This window comes from Anopheles maculipalpis, chromosome 2RL (genome assembly GCF_943734695.1).
Source record: "Anopheles maculipalpis chromosome 2RL, idAnoMacuDA_375_x, whole genome shotgun sequence".
Taxonomy (NCBI): Eukaryota; Metazoa; Arthropoda; class Insecta; order Diptera; family Culicidae; genus Anopheles; species Anopheles maculipalpis.
In genome coordinates this window covers 49,380,565-49,395,065 of record NC_064871.1, presented here as the reverse complement: position 1 = coordinate 49,395,065, position 14,501 = coordinate 49,380,565, and the positions used below count along the sequence as shown (strand labels likewise).

Genomic DNA, 14,501 nt, shown 5'->3' with positions numbered 1-14,501 from the left:
TTACCGTGGACCGAGCGCGTACGATACAGGATGGACGTTGCCCATTCATGCATCCGGTTGCATCCGGCCGCTTTTCACCCTCCGCAAAACGATCCGAATCGGCTACAAATGCAAAAACGGATACCCAGATATCCAGATCGTCGACCGCAGAGCAGTACGCCCCCCCCCCCCCCCCCCCCGAAGAAAACGAGAAGTTTAGAGGGTGGGTCAGAATGGGGTGGTTGGATGGCATTTTATTTTCAAAACACCGCACATCTTCACACAAAAAAGGGTTCAAGAAAGGGCCCCTCCTCCAAGCACCCGACTACCGGAAGTGTAATACGAGTTCAAGTGTAACCGTTTATGAAATGTGGGCTTGCTTACGGTCCATCTTCTTCACACACCGGAATGGATGCAAAAATTTGCTCTTGCTCGGTTACGGTTTCGGTTTGACCGTATTCTTCAGCACTGTGTGATGCTGTTTGTTTGTCTTTTTTGTGTGTACTGCCGTTCTTTATGTGTTTTATTTTGCCAAAGGTACGTCTGTGTGTGTGTGTGTGTGTGTGTGTGTGTGTTTCGGTTGGTTTTGTAAGACCAAAATCGCATCTGCACAAAGAAACTGACAAACGAAACTGAAGAATCTCGTACCGTACTCGGTTCTCTAGGCGCTAGTCGCTCGCAGGTTGAATCGTAAAATGTGTAACTTACAGCACACTTCACACAAGGCAATGTGGTTAGGGTTGCGTTGATTGTTCTACTTTTGCACCGTACGTGCGTGCGCTAGATGCGTTGGGGCGGAATCGCATTATCGTTGGAATACTGTTCTTGCGGTTACCGCACCACCCAAGGATATAGAGCGAAGGGAAGCGGGCTGATGGGTGCGGTGGAGAAGTTTTTATGTTTAACAAACACGTTCATAATCGAGTTAGATTATTTGCCCTGTCACCAGTTCATTGTCAGAGTTTTATTTCAGTTTTAAAATAATTTTAAACACTGTTGTATTATTATTGCATTCTCACACTCCCTCTCTGTCTTTCTCTTCCGTTTTGGGAGTGAATATTTACTTTGTTGTTTTAAAAGATTGAGTGACAAAAAAAAGTTTAAAGTTTCAAAATATCTTCCGAGTACAGTGAGCGACAAAATAATAAACCCTCAAAATTATGGGCGCATGTAAAAGTGAGGTTATGCTACAGAGTGTATAGATCAGATATTAGATTTTTCATATTCAGATGAAAACGTACTCAAGTACTCAACCTGGTCTATACAATTGTATATTAAAATTCCGACCATCCGGGGTTTAAATCCCGTTCGAACCATTCCCCTCCAGGAAGTACTGCTCATCGAACTACGTGGTATAAACAAGTCTAGCAACAATTCGATAGCTGACGTTATCTAGCAGGTCGTTAAGCCAAGAGAGCGAAGAAAAAAATATATCACAAGAACGATCCTTTCTTTGTAATGGACACAGTACAACACTTGAACATCCCACAATGTACAAACATTTTACACAATTAACATTATACCATATAAAGTCGAAATTTTAACGTTCTGTACATAAATTTACAAGTATGTTGAAGAAATTGGGTCATCCGAACTATACATTACACTCCAGCAAGATAAGATGTCGATACAATTAAAATAATCAGGAATGGTTGTATCCTATGAAAGCAGCAAAACGGCCAGGTCATTCTTATCGAATAAAAATATCTTTTAAAAACAGCAATTTCGAAAACTTGTGTAAGGAAGGTTTAATTATTTTCCCATGCCTTTATCTATTCCCTAAAAAGGCAAGTGTAAGAAGTTCACAACAATATAAAATGTGTACATATTTACGGCTATATGAAAAACTTTGTTTAATAATTAATCTCAGTAATGAAAGTAATGAAATGTTATTGATTATCGCCATGTTTCTTATTTTATTATTTACAGTTTTTTAGTTAACAATTCGAAGACAAGGCAGACGATCGGGTGCTGAAATTAGAGAAGTGTTGGCTACCAGCGACCTCCCCTACATGAGGATCATCTTCTGATTCGCCAGAGACAACGGTTTTGTCCTATGACTCCGCACCCCTATTATCCTTTCAATCCTTATTCGTATTCCACCATTGTTTTTTTGTTAACTGTTGTGTTGTCTATGTCTTAAGTGTATTTTTTGTAGTGCCACGGGTGATCTGATGACGGGACAACAGTTCCTGGGAGTGATTCCAACACTGCACAACACAGTGTTCTTTACTCCAGTCCAACTTTGACATAACGAGTTTGACAGCGCTGGCGTTGGGTTCGGAGTGTTTGACGGGTTCAGTTTCGAGGGTAGCGAAGTCGTTCTCGCTTCTGCAGAACGGCGGTAAGCCGTAATAATATAATATAACGTAAAATAAATTCGAAGAATTCGGCAAATCTTTGGCAAACTTATTCTAAAGTATCAATTTCACTTTTAGCAATGAAAAGCTACAATGAAGCAAACAAAAAGAATCTTTAACCAACACTATCCAACATAAAACAAAAACAAATTCTTAAAGACTCTTTATGAAAAAAGAGTTTTACAAAGCAGATAAGGGTGTTTAAATTAAATTACATAAAGAATAAACAAATTCCTAAACCATTTATTTTACTCTCCACTTGTACCACCACAGGCGATATAAAATTATTGAGCATTTATTTTATTAAGATTAGATCCTCATTACGATTACGAACATTACATAGCATGTTTAACTCACCGACTAAAGGTTGAAAATATGCTACACCTCTGTGTTTTAAGTGCACGCAGCGTTGAATGACTTTAAACCATGTAACGTTGCTCGTGAAAAACAGAGGAAAAAAGGGAAATTATCTCCTGCACCACATTCTGCATTGATCGCATAGCGTGGGATGCCGTTGGGAAGAGAATGATTCTTAAAGATTCATTTATGTTCCACTGCACCCGCCCACGCCTAGTGGGAGCAAAGCAAAGCAGCTGGGGGACAGATGTTCGTCTCCAACCGGTGGTGCATAACGCTCTGATGCTGTTCCGTTGCACATACGCACTCAACGATACACACTCGTGAAACCATCAGACATATCCCCTCGCTGTTCAGGTTAATGGAGTAAGCCTGCTTGCTTAAGCGGAGGGAACAATCTTGCCAAGTGGCAACAAAATTTCCTAGAATTTCTATCATAAAATACTCATCGAAATCTTCGCAGACGACGGTGGCTTGGCATGAAATATTAAAGCTCCCGGTCGTCGAACGCCGAGACCTGGCTGGAAACGCTGGATATCCGTTGGCAGGTAGGCACGATGGTGTTTTTATTGCAAATTCAAACGGCTTGTGCCACTGACGACTGCTGCTTAGCCGAACAGCCGGAATGGCACCCGAAGAGTCGTTCCAGCAAACACTTGCCTGCCCCGAACCGCGACGTTGGCAGATGGCTATCAGATAGGGAAATTTTATAGTACATCAGAGATTGAGAGTGTTCTGAAACAAACTGCTACCGGTGTATGCCTTCACCAAGGGGCATACAGAGTGAGTGTTTATTTTATGAACGATTTTTCCCCCATTTTACACCACGCTGACATACAACACCCTGGTGGGGGGACTGATCCACACGACTCCCAGCAGTGCATTATGAGCCATCACTCCCGAGACCCAGCGTTATGACGCCGAGGGCAAGCAGCTAACATTTGTGTGTATAAACTTTTGCTTCTTCCCACAAAACGATTCCCGCTTCGATACTTGTCGGTCCAACATTTAAAACTGCGTGGGTGCCCAGCGAACAGAAAACGGTTCCAATTTGAAATTTATTCACATTGTATCATCCCAAACCGTTTGTGCTTCCCTCGATTGAACAAATGAGCAACAAAATGGAAAACAATTCGATTCATTCATTGCTGTTCCAGCCCCGGTTACCTGTTTAGTCATTGTTGTGTTGCTGCCGCTGACGGGGAACATCATAAAACATGGGTCGGTTTCGAAAGATGGTGACAATGAGGGAGAATAATAATAACGCCGTGTTAACGGGTGGTAGGAAAGGGCGGACGAGAGCGTTTTAACTCGCTTGAGAATGAAGCATTGGACGAGCGCGAGTGTTCTGGTGAGCAGCGAAGTCTGGACACTGCGTGTTTAGAGATATGCCTTCCACTTCCACATGCTTACAAGCCTCAGAAATAATCATAAGCACCTGTGCGAGCATGGTTATGCTGCCGACCGAGCGAGCATAAACAACCGAACCGAACACGAAGACCGGCGCACGAGATTGGGCCATTGCACACTAGCCGTTTCAACGAATGGAACTCAGCCTCGTTCAGGTTGCCCTTGCCATTAAAGCATGCTCGACGCTCAAAGTGAGTGACCGTACAGTCGAACTTTTGAATCACTCATCGTCATGGATTTTTTGCAACTGGACAGTAGCATATTGCAAGCTTCTTTACTGTGTTACAAATTGTTTCAAATACTATTTCTTCAATCATAGCTGAGCGTTTTAAAGCTTTACAATAACTATTAATAGTGCTTGGGGCGGATTAGTAGAGAAGCGACAACGGCCCCCTGTCTTCAAACGGCAGGACCGGGATTCAAATCACATCCGGATCGTTCCACCATTAGTAAGTACTGACTACCCAACTACGTGGTATCACTAAGTCTAGAAAGCCGATAGCCGTTCGCGTGATTTAAGGAAGATCGTTAAGCAAAAAAGATTATAACATTTTAGGTGTTCTGTATTTTTCATATCTATTTATTTATTAAATTCAAATGATCTGCCTCTCCGGGCTACACAATGTATATGCTAAAACTAATGTATGAGGGGGGACTTATGAAAAGCAGCCATTAGAGGTAAAGGATTTTTATGAAGTAAAGGTAGTGGACTCTAGAAGGCGAGTTCGGAAGTGAGAAATAGGAAAGTTGAAATCGAACAGCTCGTGATTTCTTTGGAAAGAAATGCAACCTCTTAACCAAGGATCATTGTGACCAAAAACCGAATGGCGGGAAGGGATAAATATAAGTGGTTTATCACGAAGTCGACTAGAAGGGACATACAGGGGTATAGAAAATAGAAGTGAAAAGGTACATGCGATGAAGTAGGACTGCGCGTGCGAATGGCGGGATCTAATATCTATTAAAGTCAACATACGGCAGCGGAGAGAATACGAGGGCACAGGAATGGTGCAACCGTGTAGAAATCTACGGACAGCGAGACGCGTAAACTTCCTCTGAACCCTCTCAATTATCCGCATAGCAGTTTCTCCGGCTGGGGTCCACACCACGCTTGCATAATCCAGAACGGAGCGAACCCAGCAACAGTACAGTGCCTTGAAACTTAAAGGATCTCTGATCTCAGAAGCCATGCGGAAAATTAGGCCTAGTGCTCTATTAGATTTATCAACTACATGGTTAATGTGTTCATCGAACGAGAGTCCCCCATCCAACCAGACCCCAAGATCTTTGACGGTGAATACTCTGCTTATATGGGTGCTGCATAAGGAGCAGTCACAGAACAGCCGACCTGCAGAAGGCTTCCTGAAAGAGACGACACAACATTTAGGGAGGCAGAGCACCAACCCATTGTTCAAACACCAAACAGAAAAGTCACTACGGCGAAGACACGGGGAGAAAGATTTTGATATTATCAGCAAAAAGAAGGTGTCCATCTGTTGGAAGAACATTGATGCAGTCATTTTTGAATAGGGTAAAAAGGATAGGACTAAGTGCACTTCCCTGAGGAACCCCAGACAAGCCCACAAATGACGATGAAAACGAATGTTCCAATCTGACTGAATCAAAAGCAATCTCTTCAAGTTAGATAAAATTCACATTTTTTTTCTGTTTCTGTTACAACCGAACTAAACCTTTATATTTCCTCTCGCCACTCACTAAACCATGCTGGCTCTTTCTACCACCCGAATTGCCGTCATCCCTCTGCAGACGGCCTGAGCACCCGAACGCGCCTGAATAGCCCGAGAACTAGCCGAAGCGAACGCATGTTTACCTCCCCTTCATGTTGTGAGCATGAACGCAGCGCGATGAGTCTCGGATCTTCTCACCGATTTTTTCATCAGTTTGTAAACGGACGTTGCGCGCATAGGAGGGTGAACCGTACGTGTGCACTAACAGAACCGCAACACAACGTTCGTTTCGTGACAACGTGTTGTCATACGGGAGTATGCAAAGACCGTTCGTAAAATACGCTAAATAATCGCGTGAAGTGAAAGTTCGCTGAACAAAGTCTTAGCAGTGGTGTTACCTGGAGTGATAGTGTGTTTAAATAGAAAAAAAACAAAACTTAAAGTGAAAAATTATTCTACAAATCATTAAACACCGGAAAACGGCTTCAAATCAGTGCTTATTTTATCGCAAGTTTTCGTTTGGTCGTTGGAACTACCATCGTCGGCTCCCTCGCCACAGTGTGCCGCCACCGACAACAACCATAGTGTTCTGAAGCGTTCAAGGCGGAAGTTTGATCGTTGAAGCGTTACCGGAATCCACCCCCTCCGTGTACCACCTTCCAACAATGCTACAATGCACGGCAACAGTTTAAAAACGAGCAAAGCTAAGCAAAAGGTTCGTCGCTAGACCATATACCGGTGTCTCTATGTGGTGTGTGTTCTGGTCGTCTGATATTCGTAGCCGAGTGTGGTGTTTGTGGTAAAAAATTTAATACTCATGCGACACAGAATCGAACACAACGCACGCACGACGGCTGTGCAAAATTGTGTTACTTTTTAGTGGCTTCGCCTGTTCCGGGGCAGGGCGCTCAAGAAGTTGCATGTAAAACAGGTGCGGTGAAACAATTACCACTTGTGCGCGTAGTTTTTTTGTCCGAAAAGTTCAGAGCTGGTGCTGGAGGAAAAAGGTGCAGCTCACCTGCTCTGTGTAACAGCCGTGTGCGCGTTTGCATTGACGGCAAGTACGCTAAGTTCTACGGGAAGAAAATATGTGTGCCAAATAGTGAGTTTTGTGCCCGATCGGTCTTAAGGTCACGTAAGCGAAAACGGGAAAAATCGACCAAAAGCGCGCCCGAACATCGATCAACGCGCGCGTACGTCGCGAAAGTGTTCGATGAAGTGTAGCCGATTGGTTTGTTTGGCTGGTGCAAGTGTACCATTGTTTCCATGACTACCGGTGGTCGGTTCGGTTCACCCAGAAGCAGGTCCAATTTCGTATTGTTGTGTGCCGTCGCCATCGACACCGACAGCGTGATTATATAAGTGAAAGTGTAATGCTCCCCAGTTTTTCCCATTACTGAATTTCAGTAACTCTGTGCCACACTTCCACAGGACCGGCCCACACACCAGCACTCGGTCCGCACTGGTGTATGGGCGTTCTTATCGATCGATCCTGTAACCAACGGGCGCAACCAAAGCAACCGAAATTATGGCCAACCGCTGACTAGAAACCTTGCCACCCTACCACGACCCCCTGTGGCCCTCCGATGTGCCGTAGGTTTTAATGTACAAGTGTTAAAGCATCTAAAGTGTAAAGAGTGGTGCAAAAAGGACGACCATTTCGATAGTCCTTCGGTGAAAGCCTCAGCCTAGTAGTGTGTTGGTCCAGTACACCCGTAGGAGTGAAACTTTCTGACCCACAAAACCACCACCGCAAAGGGGTAGTAGAGCCTTGTGTCGTAGTGAAGTTGGTGGAATCTCCTGGCCAACCGCCGTATCGATTTCCCTGACGAAGAAATTCCTCACACACCGCGACACACGATGGCAAGAACATTAGCGCTTCCGGTGCTGCTGGTAACGGTGGCGTCGGTGGTGATATTCGGCACTGGTGTACAGTACGCCAGTGGCGCATCATCGATCACGGTCGAGAAGTCAGCGTACAAAAACGTCGTCATCGAGATCCGGGATAACGTCCCGGTGGACAACTGCCAAACGATACTGCAAAATCTAGAGGTTAGTAAACACCGGTGTCCATCATCGCTTGCATGCAGTAAACGATACTTCCGCGGGGACACTGGGTAGCCTTCGCCGGAAGTGTCCTTCTAGACACCTAGTTTTTTTTTGGTATTGTTTTCTACTCGTCTGTCGCGTTCCTCCCAACTGTCACACAGACACAAAAAAGGCGCATTCGCTGCTGCATTTCGTCGAACGGCAGCGACACATTCCGCACGAGGGAAGGTCCCGGTCCCGAAGTGCACTATAAATGTAAACAGTCATTTATCTTACAGTTTAGATTTATGTTCCAAAAAGCCAAAGCGGCCTTTCTTTCCCATATACCACTCGGAACTGGTATTGTGTTGAGGTGTGTGTGTGTACGGTTTTACTCCTTTCGGGGAGAGCCCTTAGGGTCTTCCAAGCAAAGGGAAGACCCCGAACCTGTCAAACTACAAAAGGCCGCTTCGTAGCGTGCGCATGGAATGGGAATGGGGTGTGACTTGCCTGACATTCGCTTGAGCTGGGCTAGGTGGGGCGCTCAGTCGAACGGAAATATGACACCGGTAAGCATTCGGGCAGGTTGAAAGAGAGGCGCAGACCCATCATTCGCCAGTATAGCCTGTGGCGCTGCTCCCAGATGCTTACCGACTATCGCAGCGATCGCAGCATCCTTTCGCTTCATTCAGAGATCTGAGGGCCTTTCTGATGACCTTTTGTTTTACGACCCAGTTTAATATTTAACGACAGTTTTACCGTGCCTTTCCGATATCGTAACGGGCTGTAGGGAGGACAAAGGCATAGTTTTACGACAATTTTGATTACATCGATGCAAATGTTTCATTTCGGATATTTCAAACGCTTCATCTCCTCTCCACATAGCGCAATAAATCATTTTGTACAAAGTGTCTTCGGTTTAAGATTTTTTTTATTCGGAATTAAACCCACCCAAACGATTATTTTCGAATCGTGCAAAATCCACACACTCACACGCTAGAACCGCAACGAGATGGTTGGTTTCTGCTAGCCTAATGCATGCTCCGTCGTGCAATCAACGTCACTGTCAAAGTACAACTTTACGGTACGCATCAACTAGTGCCAGGGGATTAGAACGCTAGAAAGCACACACACACACCAAAAATGGAAAATCCAATCTCTGCGCGCCAAAATGCTAACATTCGATCTTGCTGCAGGTGCCACACTTAAAACCCGACCCGAGTAATGGGTGTGTGGCGAGGGAGAGAGGATTGCACCCCACATGCCTGTTCAACCTGCACCACGGTCCAGTGCATCAGCATTTGTAATTACTTGACCAAGCGTATAGAACACGGACGACACTATGAAAATACCGACGCCCGCTTTTGGGGTGTGTTTGTTTTGTGTGTTTTTCAACCTTTTTTCTTTTTCCTCCTGCAACTAAATAGTTGAGCCCCTCACTTTTTTGTGGGATTTGCTCTGCCTAGGTTCAATATTTTAAGCGCACCACCGATCCGTGGGATGGCATGATTTATAGGACTTACATCGAAATTGAACATCAAACAGCTGGCAGAACCACAACACCACGGTCACTGCAGCCAGGCGCAAAAACATGAAAGCATAGGCACTTCGTTCAGAACATTAAAAAAAAAATGTCCGTAACAACTCCACCGATGCTACGCTGTCGCGCCTCTCTCTATCCATTACAATCTGTTCTGCTCATATCTCCAATCAGTGTGGTGGGGCTCGATAGTGATCACACCCGAACCATAACATCCATCAATCCGGTGAATTGCGCAGGAAAAACTACGCTCCACACAAAAAAGCTCTCTGCCTCACTTCCAGAGCGAGACCTCATGGGTGTCAGAAGTTTTGGGCATTCCATCATCGTCATCCTCCGCATCGCTCGCGTGGTGGTTCATAAAAGGAGGGCACCGGTTATGGCTGGAAGAGGTCCAGTAACAAGCAAAAACAAAAATTGGACCAAACCTGATTGATTTCAGCTTTGAAGTATCACATGTGTAATTGATTTGTGTTCTTAGCTGCCATTTTTTTTTTCTGGCGTGCCCTTTCATTGATCGCAATCTGAGCATCATCTGCTGGTCGGTGGCTTAGTTGTAGTACTAGAACGATCGGAAATAAATCACCACCACCAATTTAAATGCCAGCATCGTTCAAATGGTGCAATGTAAGTGTGTACCGGGTATCCTACACACCGGGTTTGCCATTTACTTTCGCCGTTAGGTCGTGGGTTCAGGGCGAAAATGCCACATTTAAGTCTATGCCGTTTGTCGAACTTTTTTTTTTTTTTGGGAGGTCTCCGTATAGGCTCAAGTTGGCCCATTTCCAGGCCCCCTGATCGTTAGTGTAAGTATAGACGAACGGGGTCTTCTTCAGGAATGAGGAGAAACAAAATCGGTTCTCAGGGTTTTTGGCCAGAGTTTTAAGTACCGCGCTTCGGCTGTACAAGATCCGCAATTATGGACCCATATGGTCTCTCCGCTCCTGGGCTCATCCGGTACCAACACCGCTGCTCATCACCCATCACCAGCCAGATGTGCATGCCTAACATACGTACGAACGTATGTACGTATGTATATTAAATCGATTATGGGAGAGCAACGGGAAGTATGGAAGCAGCCGCATCGCACCGCGCAGAACATAATGAAAACACATTTTCGAGGTTAATGACGGAATCGGGGGCTAAGCTAGCAACTTGCTGCTGCTCAGCTATTCAGCGCAGCATCTTTGGGTTTGCCCGCAACCACAGCAGGTAATTTTACACGCTTTAATCGCGGGGAATTCGATGAACCCCAACCGACGTCGTACCGCTAACAACTATTGCTCGGATTTTGTGATGCCAGGAACCGTCCACCCATTATCCTCATCAGACACACGCAAAGACAACTTTGAACTCCACCAATCGCCGGTGTGCTGGTGATTGTACGAGATCAACCACGAAAAGGAGGTTACCACAGGCCGTGGTTTGTCATCAGTCCGTGAACGTGTAGAAAGCTACGGGAGCAGAAAAAAGAACAAATTATCACCATCCAGACACACTGCCGGACTGCAGGCCGAAACCATTTTCGCCGGGCAATCGATACCCGGCGAACGACTTTTATGAACTGATGCCCTTTTTTTTTTTGGCAATTATCACCTTACCCGAAACACTTCACGCCATACGCCAAGATAGGTACAGGCCAGCCACAAAAGCGGAACTGGTGCAGCACGAGACCCGTCTCCCCCGGGGTTGTCCATTAGCCCGGGAGTGGCCCGCTTTTGTGGCCTACAACTGAAGGCACACAAACCATTCGCCGGAACACACAGTGACTAGCACGATAAATCACAGGCCGCTAGCTTGCCGGCTACTTTCGGAGCTTCCTCGAACATAGAATGCTGACTTTGGTGCTGTTAAGATTCTCCGACCCACTATCGCTACCCACCCGCTCACCAACAAATTCAACCCAAAAGAAAAGTCGTTTACACCAGAGCCCGTACTAAGTGTGCACCCTAACGTTTTCCCCAACGTCCGAAAAGCGAAATGCGAACGGTTCCAAAAGTCCGTACGCTGGTTGCAGTGATAATTGGTTGTACAATGTCGTCTTAAATTCAGCTTTTTCACTCGGTGCACCACCGAAGGCACACCGGTACATGGCTCGGTTGCTTCACGCCAGTGACCTACTTAGGTGCGGTCGGTCCCATCGTTCTACGGGTAAGAAGTTTTGCCTTCTTTCTCAAGAATGGTAAAGCAATTTTTGGTGGTCTAATTTATGAGTGAGCTTTGGGGCCGAACTGTGTTGGTGGGATTTTCATGGGGAACTAGCTTCTAAGGAAAAGAGAGCGATGTGGTGAGGCATCCTTGCCAAGGACCAAGTAAATACAGCAAAAGCCTGGCAAGGACTTGCAGTGCTTTTTTGAATTGTACGACTTTTTGTGTTGCTTCTCGGCCACCGATGTCGGTGGTCCTTCACCGAGTCCTTCATGCTGACTGGGCAGCCAAATGGTTCTTGGGTAGCAAAAATGGTTCCAGCTTTCCCAGTTCGTACCAGTGCGAACACCAACCAAGGAATGGTGTCAGGAAAATTAATCGACAGTCGTGTGATGTTTCGGCCAGGTTTGCTGCCGCAACAGCCCGCAAACAAATCTAGCCTCCATCATCGGATGGTTTTTCCTGCCAAACGGTGCGAAGTAACCGGGATCGGAAATGGACTGAGAACGGGTCCATAAATCAGACTGGCAAGAATCAGACTTTAGCGACGGATCTGTAGCCTTTCATCGGAACGCACACCACACACCGCGTTGACTAATGGCACGGTGTAATTTAGCGTGAGAAATTATGGACCCCCATCCGACGAAAATCCCTCCAACAACAAAAAAAAACCAGGACACAGTAAAGGAACGATTCTGCGTACAACCGAAACTATCCGTTCCTCGAATGCGGACGTATGAGTAATGTTTGCACTGTACGATTCCGCCCGAGCAACGGAAGCGTGCCACTCTGTTTTGGGCTAATTAGTTGGAGAAGTAAACAAATTATCAAAGCAGCGCAAGCAACCTCATCAATGGCTGCGCGAATACTCCAACCGTAGTAGAGTAGAACGAACGAACAAAGCTTCCAACGCAACAGCGTCCTCGTTCTACCCGTGTGAGTCCATGTCGAGCGCTTGGCAACTCATAAAACTGTAATAAAATGAAATGCTCTCATTCCTATTCGGTCTGCAAAGTACGCGTTTTATTGATATTGTGTCGTCTACTGCCGTCTGCTGCTGGGCGGCCCATTCACTTATCGCTATCGAGAAATCGGATGGCAAATATAAAATAATAATTGCAACAAAGCTTTACGATGCCCACACCCGCCCACTAGCCTGTACGGGTGCAAGCACCACTTTCACTGTTTGAATGTGATTCCGTTTTTGCTTCCAGTTTTTGCTTCCGGCTCCCGGCTCCGTCGATAGACAGCAATGGATCAAATTGATCGCTGTATGGCTTTTTTTTTATTATCATCTCAGTGTCTCCGACATTCGCCATGTCACCATCATCGGTAAGGATAAGTCCTGCTTGCTGCTGTGAGGAAAAACATTTTATCCGCCGTATTGGACATGATATTATGCCAGTTTGCTGAGCACAATGCACGATGTGGCTCGATGAAGAGCAAACGAAAAAAAAGGCAAAATCTCAACATTGGCCAATCATTCTGTGGGTTTGAGATTTGAGCAAAACACTGCCTGCCTGCCTGCCTGCCTGCCACCCGGGATTACGAGCGATGTGAAGCTAGCGATCCCCAAAATGGGAGGGACGACGCGAATAAAAACAGCTCCAGCAGCACTGAGCAGCAACTGTGCCGAGCATAAACATAGATTGAATTTCATTTATCCGATTTCATTGCTCCACAACTTGCCACCGTTGGGGCGACCCGGGCGACTCGGGTCTTGCTGATGCGGGCGCATCTTGAAAGCTTAAGTCGATCGGAAGAAAGTATGCGAAATCAATCGTTCATGGTGGCTAGGTTCATGAGGGACTAGGAACGCTTGGCGTAATAAAAAAAATAAGCACACACACACACACACAAACTTCCCAACCAACCGGTGGCAATGATAGCCCTTGGCGAGCGGGCTCCCTTTCAAGCGCATATTGTGATGTTTGATTATATTTTTTTTTCCTCTTGCCATTTTCTTTCACCTCCACACCTGGAGGCGGTCAACAGAAACAGTTTCACCCTTGGGTGGATGAAGATCCAAGCCAAGGATTGTTGTCGAAAGCGAGACGGATTTATTTTCGCCCAGGCCGCTATCACATTCCCCATGCGTTATTTGAATCTTTGCACTGCACACGGTGCGGGAGTTTGCATGGACGAGGAAGGATTCATCTTTCTACGCCGCCGCCGCACGGTCTTATTGGAGCCATTTTTGGGGAGCAATTTTAGCTAGACAAAAAAAAGAAAAGAGAATCCTGGAATGGAAACGATTTCTTGCACCAAAATATTCGCCGTAATTTAATCAAACATGAACACACCGGTATCGTTTCGGAAGGGTTTTTGCCGAAAAGGATGCTACAACACAAAAGAAAACTCCCACCTTCAAAAAAAAAGAAAACGTAGAGCCAGAACAGGTGTAGGATTTGGTTTTTCCAATTTTCCTATTTTCTATCTTCTATCCTGGGGAGCATCCATTTGTTGGGTGGGAGTGCGTTTTTCCTACCAGAGTCACCACGGACGAAGTTGGTTTGGGGCACAAACAAAAATAGTCCTCCAATCCTGCACCACCTGCACTGTAACTCCTTCAAACCCAGGATATGCGTTACGGCAATCCGCATTTGTTGCGCTTCGCCGAACGTACGATAGCAGCAGGGAAAAAGCTTACTCACTTAAGCGATCTACCCACACAAAAAGCACAGGAAAAATCGCAATCCTTTCAACTCCAAACAGCCAAAAGGGAATTGGCGATCTAGTGTACTTTTATATACACTCGAATCAAACAGGCCAAGCCAACAGTGGGGGTAGTGGTAGTACATTGCTCTATCAGCATCGAACCCACACCACCCCCAGCAGCTTAACAACATCAAAAAAAGGCAAATCAAAACGGGAGATGTGAAAAGCAAAATAAAGACCTGCTTTCAACCCATTCGGGGGTGAATTGAGAAAAGAAAACCCATGAAAACACACACACACACACAAATCACAGGCAAACCCAACGAAAGAAAA

The 14,501-nt window shown here is 45.7% G+C and overlaps 2 protein-coding genes across 2 annotated transcripts in view; one reads left to right on the top strand and one right to left on the bottom strand.

Annotated features, from left to right (window-relative positions):
* The window catches only part of LOC126559687 (DNA topoisomerase I, mitochondrial), a 524,180-nt gene that overhangs the window by 196,426 nt on the left and 313,253 nt on the right, over positions 1-14,501 (bottom strand). The gene's annotated exons all lie outside the window — the stretch shown is intronic.
* Positions 7,606-14,501, top strand: part of LOC126556745 (calcium-activated chloride channel regulator 1-like) — a 46,012-nt gene continuing 39,116 nt past the window's right edge. Inside the window, exon 1 of the mRNA XM_050212215.1 lies at positions 7,606-7,846. Coding sequence (XP_050068172.1) covers positions 7,655-7,846 — 192 coding nt within the window. The 5' untranslated portion in view covers positions 7,606-7,654. The remainder of the gene's footprint in view (positions 7,847-14,501) is intronic.